General features: G+C 43.2%; 1 protein-coding gene across 1 annotated transcript in view; it reads right to left on the reverse strand.

The window, feature by feature from the left end:
- The window catches only part of LOC106646772 (neural cell adhesion molecule 2), a 62,901-nt gene that overhangs the window by 18,199 nt on the left and 25,606 nt on the right, over positions 1–19,096 (reverse strand). Inside the window, exon 5 of the mRNA XM_089590854.1 lies at positions 16,702–16,905. Coding sequence (XP_089446980.1) covers positions 16,702–16,905 — 204 coding nt within the window. The remainder of the gene's footprint in view (positions 1–16,701; positions 16,906–19,096) is intronic.

Consider the following 19,096-nt stretch of genomic DNA (forward strand, 5'->3'; position numbering starts at 1 on the left):
ATTAAATAATGTATAGCACAAAAAGGGAAAGCGCCAAATTTTACTTCATCCCAGATAATAAAAGATTGCTGTTGAAAAAAGTGACTTTATCAATTATATTTTTAGTCCCTTACAATGTATAATAACACATGAAAATGATGTTTAATTATCACTTGCAACGTGATTTTCCATTTTTATTTTTCACTGAATGAAACTGTACCGGTATAAAGCATGTAATTTAATAGGCTTATTTTGGTATCACATTTTGTCATGTGTACAAGTAAAAAAAAATGTTTTTCAAAGCTCGTCCCCTGCATTTTTTTTTATCATGCTTTGTGCAAAAATCATAAAATACTGATTGTACAACGTAAAAGAGTACGTTCAATCAATGACTGTTACCATCAACCATTGCTCTTGTTATTCGATATTTTATCGACATCACCAGAGCTTTCTTTATAGCTAAACGACGGGGTTTCGTCAAAACTTGTTCATTATGAATAAAAGCTAAAGCGGTGCCTCTTTTTCGTTGGTTCCGCTTATTCATAATTGACAATTTTTTACGGAATTTTATCGTTTAGCTATAAAAAACCGCGCTAGCATGCGATTGATGAAATCCGATGTTTTCACGAGCATCAGATCCTTTCATTATCGATGCAAATATAACGAGTAAGTAGCGACGAGACGACGACTTTTTAATTGAAAGCATTTGACCCGACTCTTCCTTCAACGCAGATGACGTAACCCATCATGTACAAATCACTACTCCGTCCATCGCCGTTCAATTAGCGTCTAATTATGGCTTCTCTCGTATAAAATATCGAATCGCAAAACGCGCCGGTCGCACCGCGCCGAAGTTGTCCGGGAGGGGCTTTGATCAAGCGCTAATTAAGCTCACGCCTCCCGCGCGGGATACAAATAAGAGCAAAACTCGCAATTGGTGTTTAGTAAAAGGAGCTCCGTCGGTGAGGATGATCAGCCCCACGCCTGTATAATTTACCGTTTTCGCAGTCTCGGGTGGCTGACGTGCTCGAAAGGGGCGCCCGCAGCCATGCGTGCAAGCGCTAACTATCTCCGGCAACAATTTCTAAAATATTCCCCGGTCCATGGGGGGAAAAAAAACCACCTCCCTCGTTGCGACCCCGAAAACTATACGTGTACTATCTAGCCACGGGGCACACGATGCAAATAACGTACACCCACTTACCATGACGCCGCTAATGGAAAAAGCTAGTTTGGAGCATATATGATAGCTCCCTATATACCCTTGGCATATGTGTAATATACACATCACAACGGCAACGACGCTATGCTAACTCGTTTTTCCAATTTGTCCCAATAAAGTTGGTCGACGACTGCGTAAATATAGCACACGCGGTAATGAGACGCGGGAGGGTCGCCACCACCTCCGCGGTCGAAGGGTTGGGGGGAGGTATAGTAGCGAAGGCTACACGTATACATATATAAATGTATGGGGAAGCGAGGGCGCAAATAGCCTGATTAAATACCGGGAACGCCGAAAGTTTGGGCCTATGGGTGGAAAAAGGGGAGAGGCGTGCCGAGCCACCTGATGGCCCTGCGCGTATACGCGAGGACGAGAGCTCCCCGCGAAACTCAATATTCCGGTAGGTGCGCCGAACGCGCTGGGACAAGTTAAATCGCATTACCCGCGTCGTCGTCGGCCGGCCGTTCCCTGCAGGGAAGCTGCTGCAGCAACGACGCGCGACACGCTCGTGCAATTTTGACCCGAGAGATGCGAAGGAGAGTTTCCAAAGTAGCGACCCGCCAGAAGAGGCGCGCGAGTGTGTTTTCCCTCCCCAGGTCCCCGAAGAGTTTCCAAGGCAACTGTATACACACGCGCGTGGAAGAATAAGGCGTATCGAAAGGGCATTTCCTTGTTCCCGCGGAATCATACTCGTCGCAAAGTTTGCCGGCGTTGAGTGTTTATTTCCGCCACGCTCGTGTTCTACTCTCCCCCCCCCTTTTCCTTTCTGGTTGCGGGGGGTGAATTTTTTACGAGAACCCGAGCGGAGATGGAAAAGTTTTTCCTTCCGATTATTCATTCTGGATCGGTGATATTTCTGAACCGGTGTTGTTTTTTTTTTTTTTTTTTTATAGATCGACGGAGATGTATTTGGAAAACCGGCGCTCTTGGTTTGAACAAAAATTGGCTCTGTCTCTTATTTTCGTGTTTTTTCTCTTTGTTAATTTCCATCCTTTGACGCAAAGTGAATCATCATTTTACTTTGTTAGGGGAAATATAATTTTTCACTCGTTTAAAACAACGGATAAAACGCGGAATTTGTTTTAGAAACGAAAAAAAATAAATAGGTCGAACAACGAGCCAATTGGTGCAGGCAAATTGATATAAATAAATTCAAGTCGTCGAAGCGTTTATTTTTGTCTCACTCGGAACTCACGTCTTATAAATCACTAATAATACACTGGTGAAAATTGGGCTTTATTTTCTTGCGAGATTGACGTATTTTTTTTTTTTTTATTCAACATACTCCAGCGATCGTTTACTTTTTTGCTAGCCGATGAGTTTTAAATTTATTCGTACCGATGGAAACAGGCCTTTGTTTTTACTCCTTTTGCCTTTCGCACCCTGTCGACTCTCCTATAATTAAAACGTTCAACTTCGGGCTCTCTTAAATATGCAATCGACTCTCGCGAAATGGGGGATGTTTTATAGCTAATCGATTGAATCTACCTGTGCGTTCGTTTCATAAACTTTGTTTAAAAGTTAAAAAAAAAAAAAAAAAAAATTCCTTTCAGCTTTTTGATTTTTGCGTTAACGATGAATTGCAAATAAAAAAAAAAAAAACAGTTTTTTTGAAAAGGAGTCTTTGAACTAAAAATCGGTGTACAGTCGCTCTTTTTCCACAAGGGGAGAAAAATACAGTCATCATTCCGTTTTTTTTTTTAACCCACCAAACATTTAGTATTTATTTGAGTAAAATGTTTTTTTTTTTTTTTTTTTTTTTTTTGAATAAACAAAAAAATATTTTGTTGTTTATCAATGAAACCGGAAATTCGCGTGAAATTGAAAAATACGTGAAATTCAATCAAAAGAGTTTTATAAAAAATTCAAATTCGTCAGATTCTGCATGGGCTTCCGAAAGTGGCAGGAGAATTTCAAACTGGATGGAAAATCCTCCAAAACGTGCGTTTCACTCAAAAAAGAAAAGAGTGTATTTGGGGGGGGGGGGGTACGTCGATTCTAACATTTTTTTTTTTTTACTCAATGAAACATCGGAATTTGCCGAAATTTCGATGAAATACACGTTTCTTAGGAAAAAAAGAGAAAAAAATTCGTTAAACCCCGCGCATGCAAAATAAGGGCAGCGAGAAATCACGGCGTAAAGTACGTGCCACGCGTTCGCGAAATAAACGACGCGGTCCTCTCTCCAACGTTTGAGTGGTTATATTCAAAAATATAAAACGAGAATATGACTCGTGGATTGCCTCTGAAATACACGGCACGAAATTAAAGCTGCGAACGCAATTTAAAGACCACCTCCTCTATTATGCATAACACGAGGGTTTTTTTTTTTTTTTTTCTTTCTTTTTTCATTGCAATAAATTAATGAAGGAAAAAAAAAGAACGCACCGATTTGCATAAGAGCGCGGTCACGATGTAAAAGGTCAAGCATATGCAAATGACGACCCCTCGCCGCGTGCTGTTACCATCTCGTATACAAAAACATTGTATCGATCGATATATTACCATGTTATACCTTTGCGGTATAAAACTAAAACGCAAAAGTGTTACTACAGAGGCCAAAAAATAAATTTCGTCCCATACACGCAATAACACCAATTACAATACACACAAAACACAAAGAGGACCTCCAAGTTGTACATATTATATACCTTTTTTTTCATTATAGTGCTCTACATACGGCTCCTTTATTAAGGGCACTACTATGGGCACTTATAGCACTTGGGAGAGGGACAACGAAAGGGGATGGGAGGCCTTCCATTACTGCGAGGGGGAAATAGGCAATTTTGCTGCGAGAAGGTCGCCTAAACCCTCCTCGAGGAGCATTGCGTGGTGAAAACGCACATGTGAAAAATCACTGAGGTACTTGCCCGAAAAGTCGCACTGGCCGGGAATTGAACCACGGTCTCCCGCGTACCAATCCACGACCTATAGCCGACCGAGCCACCGCGCGCTTTTACATATATACACCTATACATTAGAAATAAAAGCAAAGCTTGGTATCGAAATTCTGGTGCGCCCCTGTACATGGCGAAAGATCCGTAAATTGAGCTCAACGCCACTACCTATTGGCAAAAGGCGCGTGTAACAAATATATGCTCCAAATCTCTTCTTCTCCCACACACCAATTCGTACACTCGTCGGCGAGATATGATACACGGGGAGGATGATGAAATACTCCCATCATCCCTCGAGAGGTAGTCCTCGGTTGTAGGTATTTATGTCGCCGAGTGGCGAAAATTTTCAGCCGAGAACGAGGAAATGAGCGTCTGCGGTGCCTCTTCGCGCTCGAAAAGAGCCAGAGACGGGGGGGGGGGGCTCGGATCGATGAACGGGGTCTTTCAATCGCGCCGGGGAGGAGCAACGCCACGGGGACGCTGAAAACGACGAATATAAGGAGGCATAGGGGAGAATAGACGGGGAGTATAAGTGGCGCGGCTGATGGCGCACGCGGTAAGTACGGAAGCGCCGAGACGAGCTAAGGGAAAGAAAAAAAAAAAAAAAAAAAATTGCCGGAGGTACTTCTCGAGCCCGCGGCCCTTATATACGTACAGCTCTCGTACACACACATTTATATAGAGTGTAGATCTTAGGGCCTCATCCTAAAAACTCTCGCTCGCTTGCGTTCGAGGATTTTTCGACATGAAGATATCAATTACGCACCTCGCGATTTCTTCACCCTCCCTCGTCTACCGCTACGTTCGCTCGTACTCTTTTTTTTTTTTTTTTTTTTTTCCAACGAGTGTTTTGTTGTCCTCTCGAGACTGCAGCGTAGTGTACGCGGTAATGATCGTGCGCGAGATCACAATAGCGTTCCGTCCTCTGTCGCGCTCTTGTCGTGTTTTTTCACTCTTGGGGGATGGAGAGAAATAAGGGACAGCTTCATAGATGTAGGTGAAATCACTCGTCGTTAATAAAGTATGGGTTTGAAAAAAAAAAAAAAAAAAAAAATTGTTTTCTGTTTCGTCGCTGCTGTATATATATACCCTGCAATTATCCCTCGGTTGGAAAGTTACAATACACCCAATTACGGGGCCCGCGGTCTATACGTATATACAAGTTTTGACGTTTTTTGATTAAATTTCACTTTGCGAACTCTATGATTGGCGCGTCGTCGACGCGGCGGGGGTATCTACAGCCACTGTTTTGTTTTTCAGCCAAAGTTTTCTCCAACGGCAGTATATATACACATAGTGCAGTACGGCCCAGCAGATAGAGATAACTTTCACGACGGTATTTCTTCGGCAACGCGAGCTGAGGGAAAAAGTTGATGAGGAGAAGAAAAATCGGTTTTCATAAAATGCGCTTAAACACGTGTATACGCGTATATATCTATATCTGCATCGGCTGGCTGTAAAGTTAAGCAGTATGGAGCCGCGTCGAAAGTTTGATCAAGTTCGGATTAGACGTGACTATTAAGTTACGACGGTGTATATATATATATACACGGGAAGCGGGGGTGGAGGTGATAACACGATTTACGCTGGCCCGATTTTAATTAACCCCCCAATATTTGATCTTTACTCCGATCCCACCTGGAGGCAGCAAAAAAAAAAAAAAAAAAAAAACATTATTGGCACACAAATTTAGTTCTCCGACATAATGTAATACATATACGTCCAGAAAACAGTGGAAACGTGCCGATGGTCTTTCTAAACCACACGGGGAGAGAATATAAAAATGCCACAGCATCAAACATCCGTAGGGGGTGAGGGGGGGGGCTTAGGGCGAGAAAAGTGTTAAGCTGCTATCGAGTGACTTTATGACTCGAGTTGTATATAACACCCCGAAAAACGTACATAAAATCGGTCGAAGCGCTCTGCACTAGCTTTACCGAGGTGTACGTACATGTAGTCCTGCAGCTCGTAAAGCGCTTTAAGCCCAGCCATATTTCTCCCCCTACCCACAAGGCCGCTTATACCCACATATGCGTGGGTGCGTACTGTTTCCGGGTTTGGTTTAATTGTGTGTAGGTGTACGTGTAATCGAAATGTCCCGCGCGACCGGGCAGCCCTGCTAATTTCCGCGTGTTCTTTATCTCGGATCTCCCCCTTGATTTACCCGCACCTCCGCTTTTTTTTTTTTTTTTTCTCTCTTTTGCTTTCGCTTATCGTAACTGCCCGCATGCAGGTGCCCCGGGGACAAAGCAAAAACGGCATTATGATCGGTACACAGCATAGCCGAGGTCGGAAAAATTAGCCTTCGCATCGGGAGATGGATGGCCATGCAGGCGTTGATTGTTTTGCGGCAGCGGGGACCAATATTGACGTTTCGTGTTTAAAAATGTAGAGAGGGGGAAAAAAAAAGAGGATGCGCCGCGGGTGAAGGTTCCACGCGATAACGCGTTTGATCGATCACTTACGGTTTTGGTGAATATTAACCAGAGCCGCGAAAATTGCACTCGATGTGGGTCCGGGAAAATCTCTGAAAAAAGTCAAATGGACCAAATTAGACGCTGCGCCGGATTGCGTTTGAAAGATTCATCGCTCCCCCCGGGGCCTCGGTAAATTTATAAAAACACCATCCCGTCCGTCTCTCCTTACCGAATTGACTTGGCGAGATTTGCTCTTTCGGAAATTACACGGACTCGCCGCGCGCGAATCGATGCCCCGGGGTGAATAAAAACGTCACCCGCTCGGCCGTGCCTTTGAGTAAAAATAAAGTATTGAGAAGGGAAAATTAACGGGGGGGAGACTGTACGTTCGCAGACCTTTGGCGTTGGCTGATGATGAAACGTTAATGCAATAAAAGCACTCCCGTACAACGTTGTTGTACTCATACGTCACATTGGTATGGGGGGCTCCCTGCATCTTCGTACCCATCAGGGAAAAACTTTGCCATCGTTTTTATTATCTAGAGAATAGGTCGTTACACGCGAAGAAAATAAAAGAATCGCGCACTTATACGCGTGTATAATTATCGAATCAGTCAAATTTTCCAAGGGCCCATCGGTGAAGGGTATTACATATGGCGGGACGCCGCGTGCAATTCACCCGTCAATTTGCCGCACGCGATTTCGCCATCCACTTGACGCTTAACTTTCTTCCTTTTTCCCTATGTACTCTTTCTTCGCGTGCGCCGTACTTATACACACTCTCTCTTTTGTAACGTGTTAATGTCGAGGGTACGATATACCAGTGCCCCCCGTCCCTTGGACGTTTTCGGGGAATAAAGTTTCTCGAGTTGAGAGAGCCCCTTTTCGTTGCCCCCCCCCCCCCCGTAATTGATTCCCGTTTTTACCTCATTGCTCCGTCCCGCGCTGTAAACAACCGGGGATAATGTCCCGGGGAAAATAGAAGGCGATATCCGTTCATCATCACCCGCTCCGACGTTGCCGGAGATTATTGCTGTTGATTAAACAAAATGCGCCGCTCCATAAATTGTATCCCCGTACCTGTTGATAATTATTTCAGATAGGTGTACGTGTATACGACGCACCGATCGATCAATCGTCGTCACCTCCACCCCTCCCCTCCCGCAGCTCGTGTAGGTACACACCAAACTCGACCATACCGCAATATAATATACTCTTGCCTTGTATAACACGAGAGCTCTCTAATCGCCCGATAGGATCGTTTACTCATACGGTGTATACCTTTGTCCCGCTGAAACTAATATTTCCGCCTCCGTTTACCGCCAAAAATCCAATAGAGCCGGTAATTTTTCCCCGAGTTACACGCCAACCTCCTCTTTTTTCCTCCCTCGGGTATACATTTGTGTTGATATCCACCCCACCCACCAGGCCTGCACCGCGAATCAATCATCGGTGTCCGCTCGTGTGTACACGCAGCCGTGCACATATTATATGTACCTACCACCGCACGTGTATATATATGTATACACATAAGTTCCCGAAAAGCGATTCCCCCATACCACGACTCACTCGCTCATTATTTTTCTCCCCCCCCCCACCCTCGTCTGTTGATCTCACACCGAGCTATATATACTCACACGTAACTCGTTAGTCTGACCCGCGTTTGTTTTTTTTTTTCTCACGTTATATATGATGCAGCTTCCAACGCACGACCCAAAACCGGATATCCGATTAATTCGCAGCGTTAAATTTTTTTTTTTTTTTTTCCTCCCCAAGAGCTTTCCCCGAGACTCTTTCTCCACACTGGCTGGACCGACCTATACCACACGAAAACACTCGGCTGTGCAACATTCGTCACGCTAATTGCGCCCATATATGCACACGCTATATGTATTTACCCATTTCTCCTTGATCACGTGCTCGAAGCGTGGCAGGTTGGGCTTGCAAAAAAAAAAAAAGCACAACTGAGCTTGTCCAAAGAGCGATGTGCGATACGACGCGTACCAATAGGCGATTCTTGCCTCTCTCACACTTGTTGGACACCATAAGGTTGCACTTGAAACAATGAAAAAAGGAGTTGCCATCAGCTGATTTTTTCACACTCGAGCGAACGGCTCGTGCTACCCAAGAGAGTGGAAGGGGATAGAAATAAAGTAAAAAGGAAGGAACAACGTCGATGATTTATCGCTCGAGAGCCGGTGCATTAGAATTTTCGTTAACGACATAATGACGCCAGACAGAGGAAGGGAAAATCTGGGTTATGCGAGCGCGTCATGCAACCTGCCCGCATATTATACGTGTATACGTATACGCGATTGTACAACACACGCGGAGTAGCCTCTGTCCTGGCTCGTATACGGACACTACATAAATCATCGATGCATATTGCTCGTTATTAGCCAACGCGATTTGCTCCCTTGTATGTACATACACGCCACGGCACGCGACTCAATTGGACGCGACGCGCGTGCCGCCGATGTTATCCGTCTTCCTTTCGCTTCTTTGCATCAATTTTTTTTTTTTTTTTTTTTTTTCTTTTTCTATCTGTCCGTCTCTGCAAGAACTCTGTACATCGCAACTACCGTGTGTGGGATGAAAAATACGATATCGCGTATCCTCCGACGCTGAATGCTTCACGGCACGGTAATACATTATCCCTATAACAAGATTCAGGCGGTGTATATATAAGGTGTACATATATAGATATATAAGCCAGATAATGCCGCCACGTACACTTGTCGGTACATGTGGCGTGTGGCTCTCGAGAACGAGTTTATTACATAATTTAGTGGCAATGAATCTCAACGAAGTTCTATACTCTAGCTGCTCCTCCATCTCTGCTCTCTAAACACGCGCGCACCGACACACACGTGCATTATATTCCCTTTGCAGACGAGAGCTTACAAGACGCATATATATATACATACATATACACGTGGATAAGCGAGCGAGGAGGATTTCGGAATACCCTGGAATTTTTAAATCCCTTCCACCGCTCGGATTGTGGGGGGTATCACGGTTGTTTTTGGCAGGTCAAGCGTACACACGGCGCCGCCATTATTTTTTGAATTTCAAGTACATCTCTCGGGTGCACGAAAAGCGCTTTAGCGATGGGTATAGGTATATTTGTGGTCCTACAGGAGATTTTTAGTTACGCGCGTGTACATACATAGGTATATATATGTTATGTACATTTTCGTTGCCTATACATCGCGTATACAGTGTTGCCAAGGAAAAGGGTTTTGTGATCTTGTTGCCGGATCGGTTGAATTTTTTCAACGGAGACGCGCATTTTTGGCGTATTTATTTCTTTCTCAATAAAACCGTGGCAGGGGGTTGGCGCGTTTGTCTGCATGTTAATATATATATACACGTTGTTGAAAACCAACAAGGGGATTGGGGTTAGGCTTTTGCGAGCTCGTAACTTTGGGGATCGGGAAAATATGAGTGAATGCCTATATGGTTTAACCATCAGGAAGTAGCGATAGACTACAGCCGGCTTGGCGAGTCCTCGTAGTTTTACAAACCACTTGCCCGGTGCTCGAGAGTCACACACACATGTCGAGTAAGAGGCGTGCAAAAACTAGGACACGTACGGATAAATGGTGTTTTTCAAGCCACGAGTAACCATATACATCTACTCGCGCGTTACTCGGACGCGCACCGTCGGAGAGGCCGCTCGGGGCTCTTCCCTCGGCGGGGGTTCATTTTTCTCAATTAGCCCCATTTAGCGATATTCATTTCTCGCGCTGCGACGGGCATTAATCACAATGGACCCGGGAGCATTTCCGCGAGTGGGCAAAAAAAAAAAAAAAAAGCCCCCACGGGCAATTCGTAAAATATTTTTCCCTCCCCGCGAGAAACTCGTTTTTTGCGGTGTGTTATCAATGTACGGAGCGTGGATGGGTGCGAGGGGAGAAAATTGCCGCAGGTGTGTACGTTTGAACTACCGATAATCCTCGAGATGAGCGAGACCGATGAGCCGCAGCTGACTAATGCTATTATATACACGGATCCATGATGTGGTTATGTATATACGTATACGTATGTATTATACTCTGCGAAGCCCTACAGGAGAAAAGTGTGCAGTCGTTACATTACGGTGTGTATAGCGTGCAGGATATTGAGCCTTGGTATGTGTATATAACATAATGTATACATGCGTGTGTGTGTGTGTGTGTACGGCTGGAGTATTGGGACAAATCGGAAATTCCCTTTGGGGAGGCCCTGTTTGACTCGCTTTTTCCATAAACGCTTATTTGATGATGCGGGAAAAGAAGAGGAAAAAAAAAATTCCAGGGGAGGATTTTCCTTTTGCTTATTATTCCCACGTAATAGTGGCCTATTACCCAAATAATATGATGCGCATAGATGTTGATGGGATGATGCGTCCATTGCAGTATATGTTTACCTATTATACGAAGAGTGCGCGGTAGCTTATACATGCGCGTCTCCTGCGTTACCCACGAAAGAGCGACCTTGTATAATACTGATTTTCTAGCTACGTTATCGTGCCTATAATATGTAACATGATGGTATACATACCTCGTGCTACGCTTGAGGTTTCGAACGAGGTAATTCCCGCTCGGTGGATCGAAAATCGCGAGTAATGAAATTCAACGAGGAGAACAAAAAAAAAAAAAAAAAAAAAAGAGTCGCGCTGTTTTGCATTTCTCGCTCCTCTTGATTTTTTACAGTCTGATATCTTACTTTCAAGAAAAACAAGTCGGGTATTGAGGTGACGGTTTGATGCATACACGTTATTCTGCGCAGGATACTTTACTTTTCATTAGTATCGGATATTTTTAGGTCCATCGAATCTATATATAGGAGGACTTTCAACGAAATCCCGGGAATTGCCTGTACACGAAAGAGCTCTTTGAACGCTGGGGAATTTTTTTTTTTTTTTTTTTTTTTTTTTTTCATACAAATTGACCGTCGAGGACCTGCGGTGAATTTTTTGAAACGACTCTATTGGTGTCCGTCCAACCTACCATTTTTAAATCATACATATGACGAATCAATGGCAAACCATCGAAAGCCCGTGTGTACAAATCATTTCATGGATTTACTTTTGCGCTTTATGTAAAGAAAAATAAAGCAATAATAAAAAAAAAGATTAAATTTTCACCGCAACCAAAAAGTGCACGCGTTGCGCTATCTCTAGCTCTTTGATGCAATGTTTTTCGGTGCTCTGAGCGTTGCCATTTACCCCCCCCCCTTTTTTTTTTTTTTTGTTCGATCAAATCCTAAAAAATCTAATAATACTCCGATGCTCCAATTTTTTTTTTCTTTTTTTTTTTTTTTTTTTTTTTCTCTCAGTTCAGATTAGTCAATCTCGCCCAATTTTCCATACAGAATTCAAAACGCATTCAGCAGCAGTGGGTATACTTACCTACACATGCAAGGAGAAAGGGAAGAAAAGGAGGAAAAGTTCGCTTCCGTCCCTCGCGGCGTCGGCCACGTTGCGGCTAACCGGAAGCACCGAGGGTAGGGGGTAGGTCAGCTCTCGCCGGCGAAACGCGGAATTTTGATGAGCTTATCGTCCCAAGAGTCAACGTATATAGGGGGGAGATGGCGCGCGAACGGGGAATCCCCGGCTCTGCTCGGGTGCTTTATTTCTGCTGCTGCTGCGCTTGACCGATGAAATTCCCCGGTGGTGGTGGTGGTAATACCTTCCACGCCTCCTCCTGCTCCTCCATCTCGATGATGGCCAACTTTCGCGGCACGTCCGCTTGCTATTTTTCTTTCTCTTTTACTCCCATTAGGCGAGACAGATATTTTCGCGAGGATAGGCACGACAAAACGATGGCTAATTATTTTCCTCGTGTATGTGTGGTGTCTCACATCTCTCGCACTTCAGGGTCTCTACTCGCCAGCTGGCCAACCCCCTAATAGGGGTAAACGGTACAGTTGTTGACCCCCCCGATAGTGATTGACCGCCACATGCATTTTTAAATGGAGCCTTTATATATAGATATGCAAATTATACAGGGGTCAATCACTACCTTAAAGTGTCAATAACTGTACCGTTTACCCCTAGTTAACTCCCGTCAAGCGGCGAAATTCCCGCACGATTACAATATAAGCGCGATCGAGTAAATCTGAGCCCACACCTCTCTTGTATCTAAATCTAAGGCAGGGAACACGTAACAGCATTTTCGAGTTATTGAGATCTCTTGCACATCAACAAAATGGCATGTTCAAGGAAGCCTTCAAATCCATCATTAGAAATATATGGTGGGCTGAAATAGGACATATTGGCATGATAGATGAACACATTGTTCAGAATAACAAAGCGTGTTTAAGTGTGCCACAGTATAGAGAGAGGACTCTGGGTCCACTGTTCTCGGGCATTGCGAATATTTCCAGTTATTCTGGACAAATTTTGTTTATCTTTCATGCGCCAATTATGTCCTATTTCAGCCCACCATATATTTCTAATGATGGGTTTAAAGGCTTCCTTGTACATGCCATTTTGTTGATATGCAAGAGATTTCACCACCTCGAAAATGCTGTTAAGTGTTCCCAGCCTTGTAGACACAAGAGAGGTGTGGGCTCAGATTGACTCGATCGCGGTTATATAGTAATCGTAAGTGAATTTCGCCGCTTGACGGGAGTTAACTATTAGGGGCTTGGTCACCTGGCGAGTAGAGCCTGAAGCGCGAGAGATGTGAGACGCCACATGTATACTTACCAAGTGCGTGCGCGAAAAAATTTCTGCGACACCCAACAGGGCGAGACTATTCCGACTGCCTCGTTTACCCCCCCCCCTCCTCCTACGTCTCTCGCCTACTCCGCTCCAACTAGCGTATGCATATTAATTATACGAAACAGCGTAGCGGAGCTTAAGGTGGCTCCCGCGGGAGGAGTTGGGAGGTCACAGGTAGCTTAATTGATAAATAAAAACACGATGATTCCAACGGTGTCCTTATTTACCCCTCTAACCCTGAAAAATTTTGAGATATTTGCTCTCAAAGTTCGTACATCATACATAGCCTCTCATGGAGCAACATGAAAACATCGGTGTTTTCTAACAATAATCGAGGAGTTACATATCAGGACTGTAACTGTTTTATAGAAAAACATCTCAGCTTTCAGATGGTACCTTCAAAAATATAGGTAAGCCTGGAAATATTTGAGATATTTCTTAAAGTATTGATCAAGTCATTGAATTAGCAGGGTTATGACGGGATGCCATCTTGTTTTTTGTAAGGCGCGCGCTTTTGAATGTTTCAGAATTACACTGCAAGTACTTACATAGGATTCATGTCATTTGTAACTCTTTTTTAATCGTGTTCTCCTATGGATTACTTACACTTATTTTTTTTTTAAATAAAATAGAACATTAAACAATTTTAACTGCAATTATTTTTTATTTTATCACAAATTGCGTCAATTATATTAATATTTGAAGTAACTCTTACTTTATTATTTACACTCATAGATAATAATAAGGTAATACCATTTGTAGGATCTTTTTTATATGCATCTACTAATACTTCTGTTGATATCGATTCTTTGGCCATTTTATAAATTATCTTATCATTAATAATACCTTTTAATACACTTAATTTTTGATTGTTATCCTCAACTACTTTTTTATTTCTTTCATTTTTTATAACACAAAAAAACTAATTCTAAATAAAACGCTCTGTACGTGACAGAAGCTGCTGTTTGTTTACCATATATAGGTACGAATACATCATATATATAGATGATGGTGCTCGCCTGCTCGCATATATATACTCACAGAAGTGATACCAACTAACCGAATAGTTTTCGGGTTGGTACCAGTGCTCGCTGGAGCCCCCTGAAACCCGATTTTTCCTTTTTCTTCCTTTCTCCCGCTCGTTTCGCGCTCGAGCTAACCTTCCTACCCCTTTTATTTCTTTTATTTCTTTACTCTTTCCGCGGGCCTTTTTTTTCTACTTTGGTACAGGTTTTGTCTAAGGCGTGCGCGACGCTCGTCGATATTATTTTTCGTCCCTTCCTCCGTTGTTTATGACAGAGAGAGATATGACCGAAAGCGTCCCTCTCGTGTTTTTCTACCTGCTGATGATAATAGAGAGACCCACCCGACTTAATGAGCGCCATTTAAATGCATTAGTTTAATTATTTTCGGACCCCCTGCTTTTCGCCCGCCCCATTATTTATACGTAAGTGGATTTTTTTATTTTACGCACCCCTTCCCCCTTTTCCTGTGGGATTAAATGTTGTTTTTTTTAGCACGCCCCTGCAAAACGAGTTTAATTAACTTTTGTGAGTCACGATGTGGACGCTGCGAGCATTTTTTTTTTTTTAGGATTCTCTTTGATTTTATTGAAATTGGTGGATTTTAATATATATATATATATGGATTGATTGATAGACTGTTGTTTTTGTTTCAGCTGCAGCAGCTGCGGATTCGTCACGCTCGCGTGAGTCGGGGTAAGTACGGTGAAATGAAACTTTCCTCCGGCGCTCGTTCCCGTCATTCGAGACGCTCCCTCGTTTGACGGAACTGTCACGCGAAGCGTGTACACCAGATGATTTTTCAACGAAACACGACACCCCTCCCCGAAATCCGTCATCCCCCGACGACGACAGATAATTTCATCATCCGGCCCACGCGTCGAAGTCACGGGCTTCGGAAATTCCATATTCAAATTAACCAGAGCCTTCTTGTTTTTTACCATCTTCTTCCCTGGAAAAAAAGGTCCTCCGCCCACGTTTACAAGCTCCCGCCGAGAATTCCGGAAAAAAGCTCGTAATTTCGCAGACGAGCATCGGAGTAGTAAAGCGATTTCGAAAAAAAAAAAAAAAAAAAACCAAGGGCTCCGGGAAAAGCGCACTGCCTCTCTGTTTCTGTCTTTCACGCAACTGCGGCCAACAACAGCAGCAGCAGAGGATGGCACACGGCGCAGGAGAGAGAGATGCCTCGCGAGGCATGCAAAACACCCCCGGGGAATCCAAGGCGGGCGTCGTCGTCGGATCCTTCGAAGCGTAACTTGGAGCAAATTGTGTCGTCCATCTTGATTTCGCGGTGGGCGCGTCACTTTTCCCTCCGACCCCGAGGCTCCGGCTGTCCTCCTTCTTGCTGACGGTACTCTCCACGCAATGTTTTTTTTTTTTTTTTTTTTTTTTTTCTTTTTTCTCCGGTAGGCAGCTTTTTGCTGATTCCGCGTGACGCTTGATTTATCGATGCCCCGTGCGTTACGCAGGATTTATACGTGAGGGCCATTGCGATTAAAAATAGCCTCGGACGGGGCCGGTGAAATTACTTTTTTTTTTTTTTTTTTTTTTTTTATCGCTGAGCGCGAGGGGGATTGTTTAATTTTTGGCGAAACGTTGAATTTCGGGGAGCGAGAGATATTTTTTTCCTAAACGAGAGCGGAGCGTGATAATTAATTTTTTTTCTACGTCCCCGTAATAATGTCAATTATGAGAACTTGACTTTAATGAAGACCGCGAGGGCTGAAAGAAAGAAAAAAACTCATTTTCTCTTTTAACACGGCCCGGAGCACGCGCCTGATGAGCGAATTACCACCACCTTCGTGAGTGACTCTCTCTCTCTAGGCGCTTTTAATTAAGAATAAATAGTTCAAGCGCTCGCCATGTGTGCTTAATTAAGGGAGCGAAAATTTATTTAAGCTCCAAATGCATGTAAATATATAAATATCTCGATGATCTGGTTTAATTGGGCGAGCGCATTCGGGTATTTGTGACGTTCACGTGGTGCTGGTAAATTTATACAGTGTACAAATAAAATGATGTTTTAATTATGTTGGGAGTTTTTTTTAACCACATTTTGATACATTAATTAATACAGGTACATTGCTTACTTTTTTCCCCCAGGAATAAACAAATAATGCATGTTTACTTGTGACGTTGATGAATAAATTCAATGTTTGCCCATAACGTGAGACCTCAAATTTCGTTCGGTCAACATAATATTTGCCCATAAAATTGATCATAAATGCACGCATAATTTTGACCAAAGTAATGACAATAAAATATTATTACTTGAAAAAAAACACACACACAGTCGCCTACAGTGGACCATGTGAAAATGTTCATGTTAATTATATATTTCTTTATCAAGCAAAAACAGATTGTGGCCAATTTAGTATTAAACATTGAACAACAATGTGATATGTGTAGAGGGAGGTAATGGTTATGATGAAACAGTACAAAAGGCACTTACAGTACATGACGAGGGTGACGTTGACGGACAGGGGACTGGACCTGTCGTTGTTGGTAGCGTTGCAGGTGATCCGCGTGTCCACGTCCCTGCGGCCGAGATTCTTCAACCGTAGCTCGCTCCGCGTCAGGCCGTCCCTCTGGCTGTGGCTCGCGTTGCCCGCGAACTCCCCGTTACGATACCAGCTGACCATAGGTGGTGGCTTACCTGTGCACACACACACGTCAAAATAAAAAAAAAATGTTTTTTTTTTTTTCCTCTTGAATCAGCAAAGCTCTCCCTCTGACTGCATTTGCGTACCACGAGCGTTACTCAAAATGGCTTTGCGCTCGCGTGCAGGGATCCGAGATATACGCGAGAGCTTTACGGCTAGCTGTTTTTCATTAAGAATTCTCTTTTGCCTTGCGTTCTCTGGGGTACGCCGGTGCACACTGTTTGACGATAATCTCGCACGCAGTCCACCCGATGTGTGATGGACGTTTGATCGGATTGACTCTTTTTTTATTTAAAAAAAAAAAAAAAGCTCAAAGTGATGGTGCATTAGTCATGTTCTCATTTCGCTTTTTTTTTTTTTTTTTTTTTTTTGGTGCTTTTAGGGAAGAGAAGCAACAAAAAAATACATATGAGATAATTAACAAGGGAGGATGAAAAATATTCGTAAGCTGGTGATAACGGAGCGAATCGAGGTCGATCGTGAGCTCCTTTTAACGGCCCCTCGCCGTGTAATTTTATCGGCCCGATTATTTTTACGGCCACGAACGTTATCGTTATTGCGATGCTAAGATCTTCAGCTACTGCCCCACTAATTTCCTCTCCTCCTCCTACTTTTTCCTTTGCGCGATAAACCTTGAATTTGCAATAAACACTGTGGGTTTTTCATGGAAAATAACAATGAGCTCCATTCATTACCTACAACTTCATTACTAATTACTCTCTTGAACCGAAACGGGAAAATTTTACTCAATGTGTGAAAATTCACAGATGGAAATAACAAAAATTCAAAAGATGAGTCTGTTAAATTCAAAGGTTTTAAAGTACGCGTTTGAAGCTTTTAATAAAATGCATTACGTTGACAAATGTTTTAAGAAAAATCAATGCGATGCTTCATAAATTATTTTGCCAAACCTATTAGTAAACAATTTTTTTCTTCAATGATTGACACAAGTTGGCTGTAGCTAGTGTTAAATTTTTAACAGCAAATTTTTGTCGCTGTGAAAATTTCCTGCATTGAATTTTCCCGTTTAAAGTGTTGTAGTATAAACGCAAAATATATTTTGTAAAAAAAACGAAATTTTAACTGCACGCGTTAAACGTGTACTTAAATGCACTTGGATTTACAGTGGAGCTACTGAAATATTCGATATTTTCACTAATTTTATGTGAGAGAGTGACAAAGTTGCAAGTCCGTTTTATCAAAGTTACGAATCAACTTGGCATGATGTAAAAATACCCCAAAGTGTAATACCCATGACTGAAATGTCCCATAATGGCTGAAAGCCCATCCTTAATCCAGTGTCACGTACTTTAACATTCGATTACAGCTCCCCTTTTCTTTCTGCTCTTCCCGCCCCGTCACGATTAGCCGATCGAGTCTTTAATTAAATTTGTACGAATCAATCGAGCTGCTTCCACGAAAAGAGCTTTTTGGCAATCTATACATTATTTCCAACGCCACCTTGCAAAACTCCTCCCCTTCCAGCCTGTACTCCAAAAACTCCGTTAATTTTCCTCATATCACTTACAAAAGTCCGGTCTCCATCACTTCTCCGGCAGCAGCCACTTCTCTCGAGCAGATGAAATATCCCACACGTCGTTTCATCATCATCATCATCCCCCGAAAAAAAAACTTTTTTCCTCCCCCAGCAGCCCCTCTCAACCCTTCCATTAAGCGAGCGCGTGCGACCATCCGTCTTTCTCCGTCCTGAAAATGTGTGTCCCACATATTATACCTGTATACGCTTATCAAGCTTTTTTTCGTTTACACCCCTCTATATATCATCTCCGCTTCCATTTGCCAAATGTAGCACGTTTGAGATGAACAAAACAAAAAAAAAGAGAAAATCAGTTTGGTTAATTCTTCCGATCGATGAATTTCGGGGAGACGCGTAGTTGATAAATTTCGTTATCCCCTCGGGCGCCAACTACAGGATACGCTTGCGAAACCCAGCGCTAATCGTAAAACGAATAATCCGCAAGCCCCGCGTGTGCGTCGACGTGAACTCGGTTTACAATTGTGCCACCAGGGATGGCTCCGCTCCCTCTCTCTTTCTCTCTAATGAAGGTATCCTGCATGTATAAATGGGTCGTAAAATCGGCGCTAATTGCATCCACTCGGACCACCGGGCGAATCGATAGAGAATTTGCAAGAGGAAGCCCTGCAACCCTTTCTTTTTTCCTT

This window comes from Copidosoma floridanum, unplaced genomic scaffold, assembly GCF_036245765.1.
Source record: "Copidosoma floridanum isolate Cflo_tuat_1 unplaced genomic scaffold, Cflo_Japanese_pri ptg000013l, whole genome shotgun sequence".
Lineage (NCBI taxonomy): Eukaryota > Metazoa > Arthropoda > Insecta > Hymenoptera > Encyrtidae > Copidosoma > Copidosoma floridanum.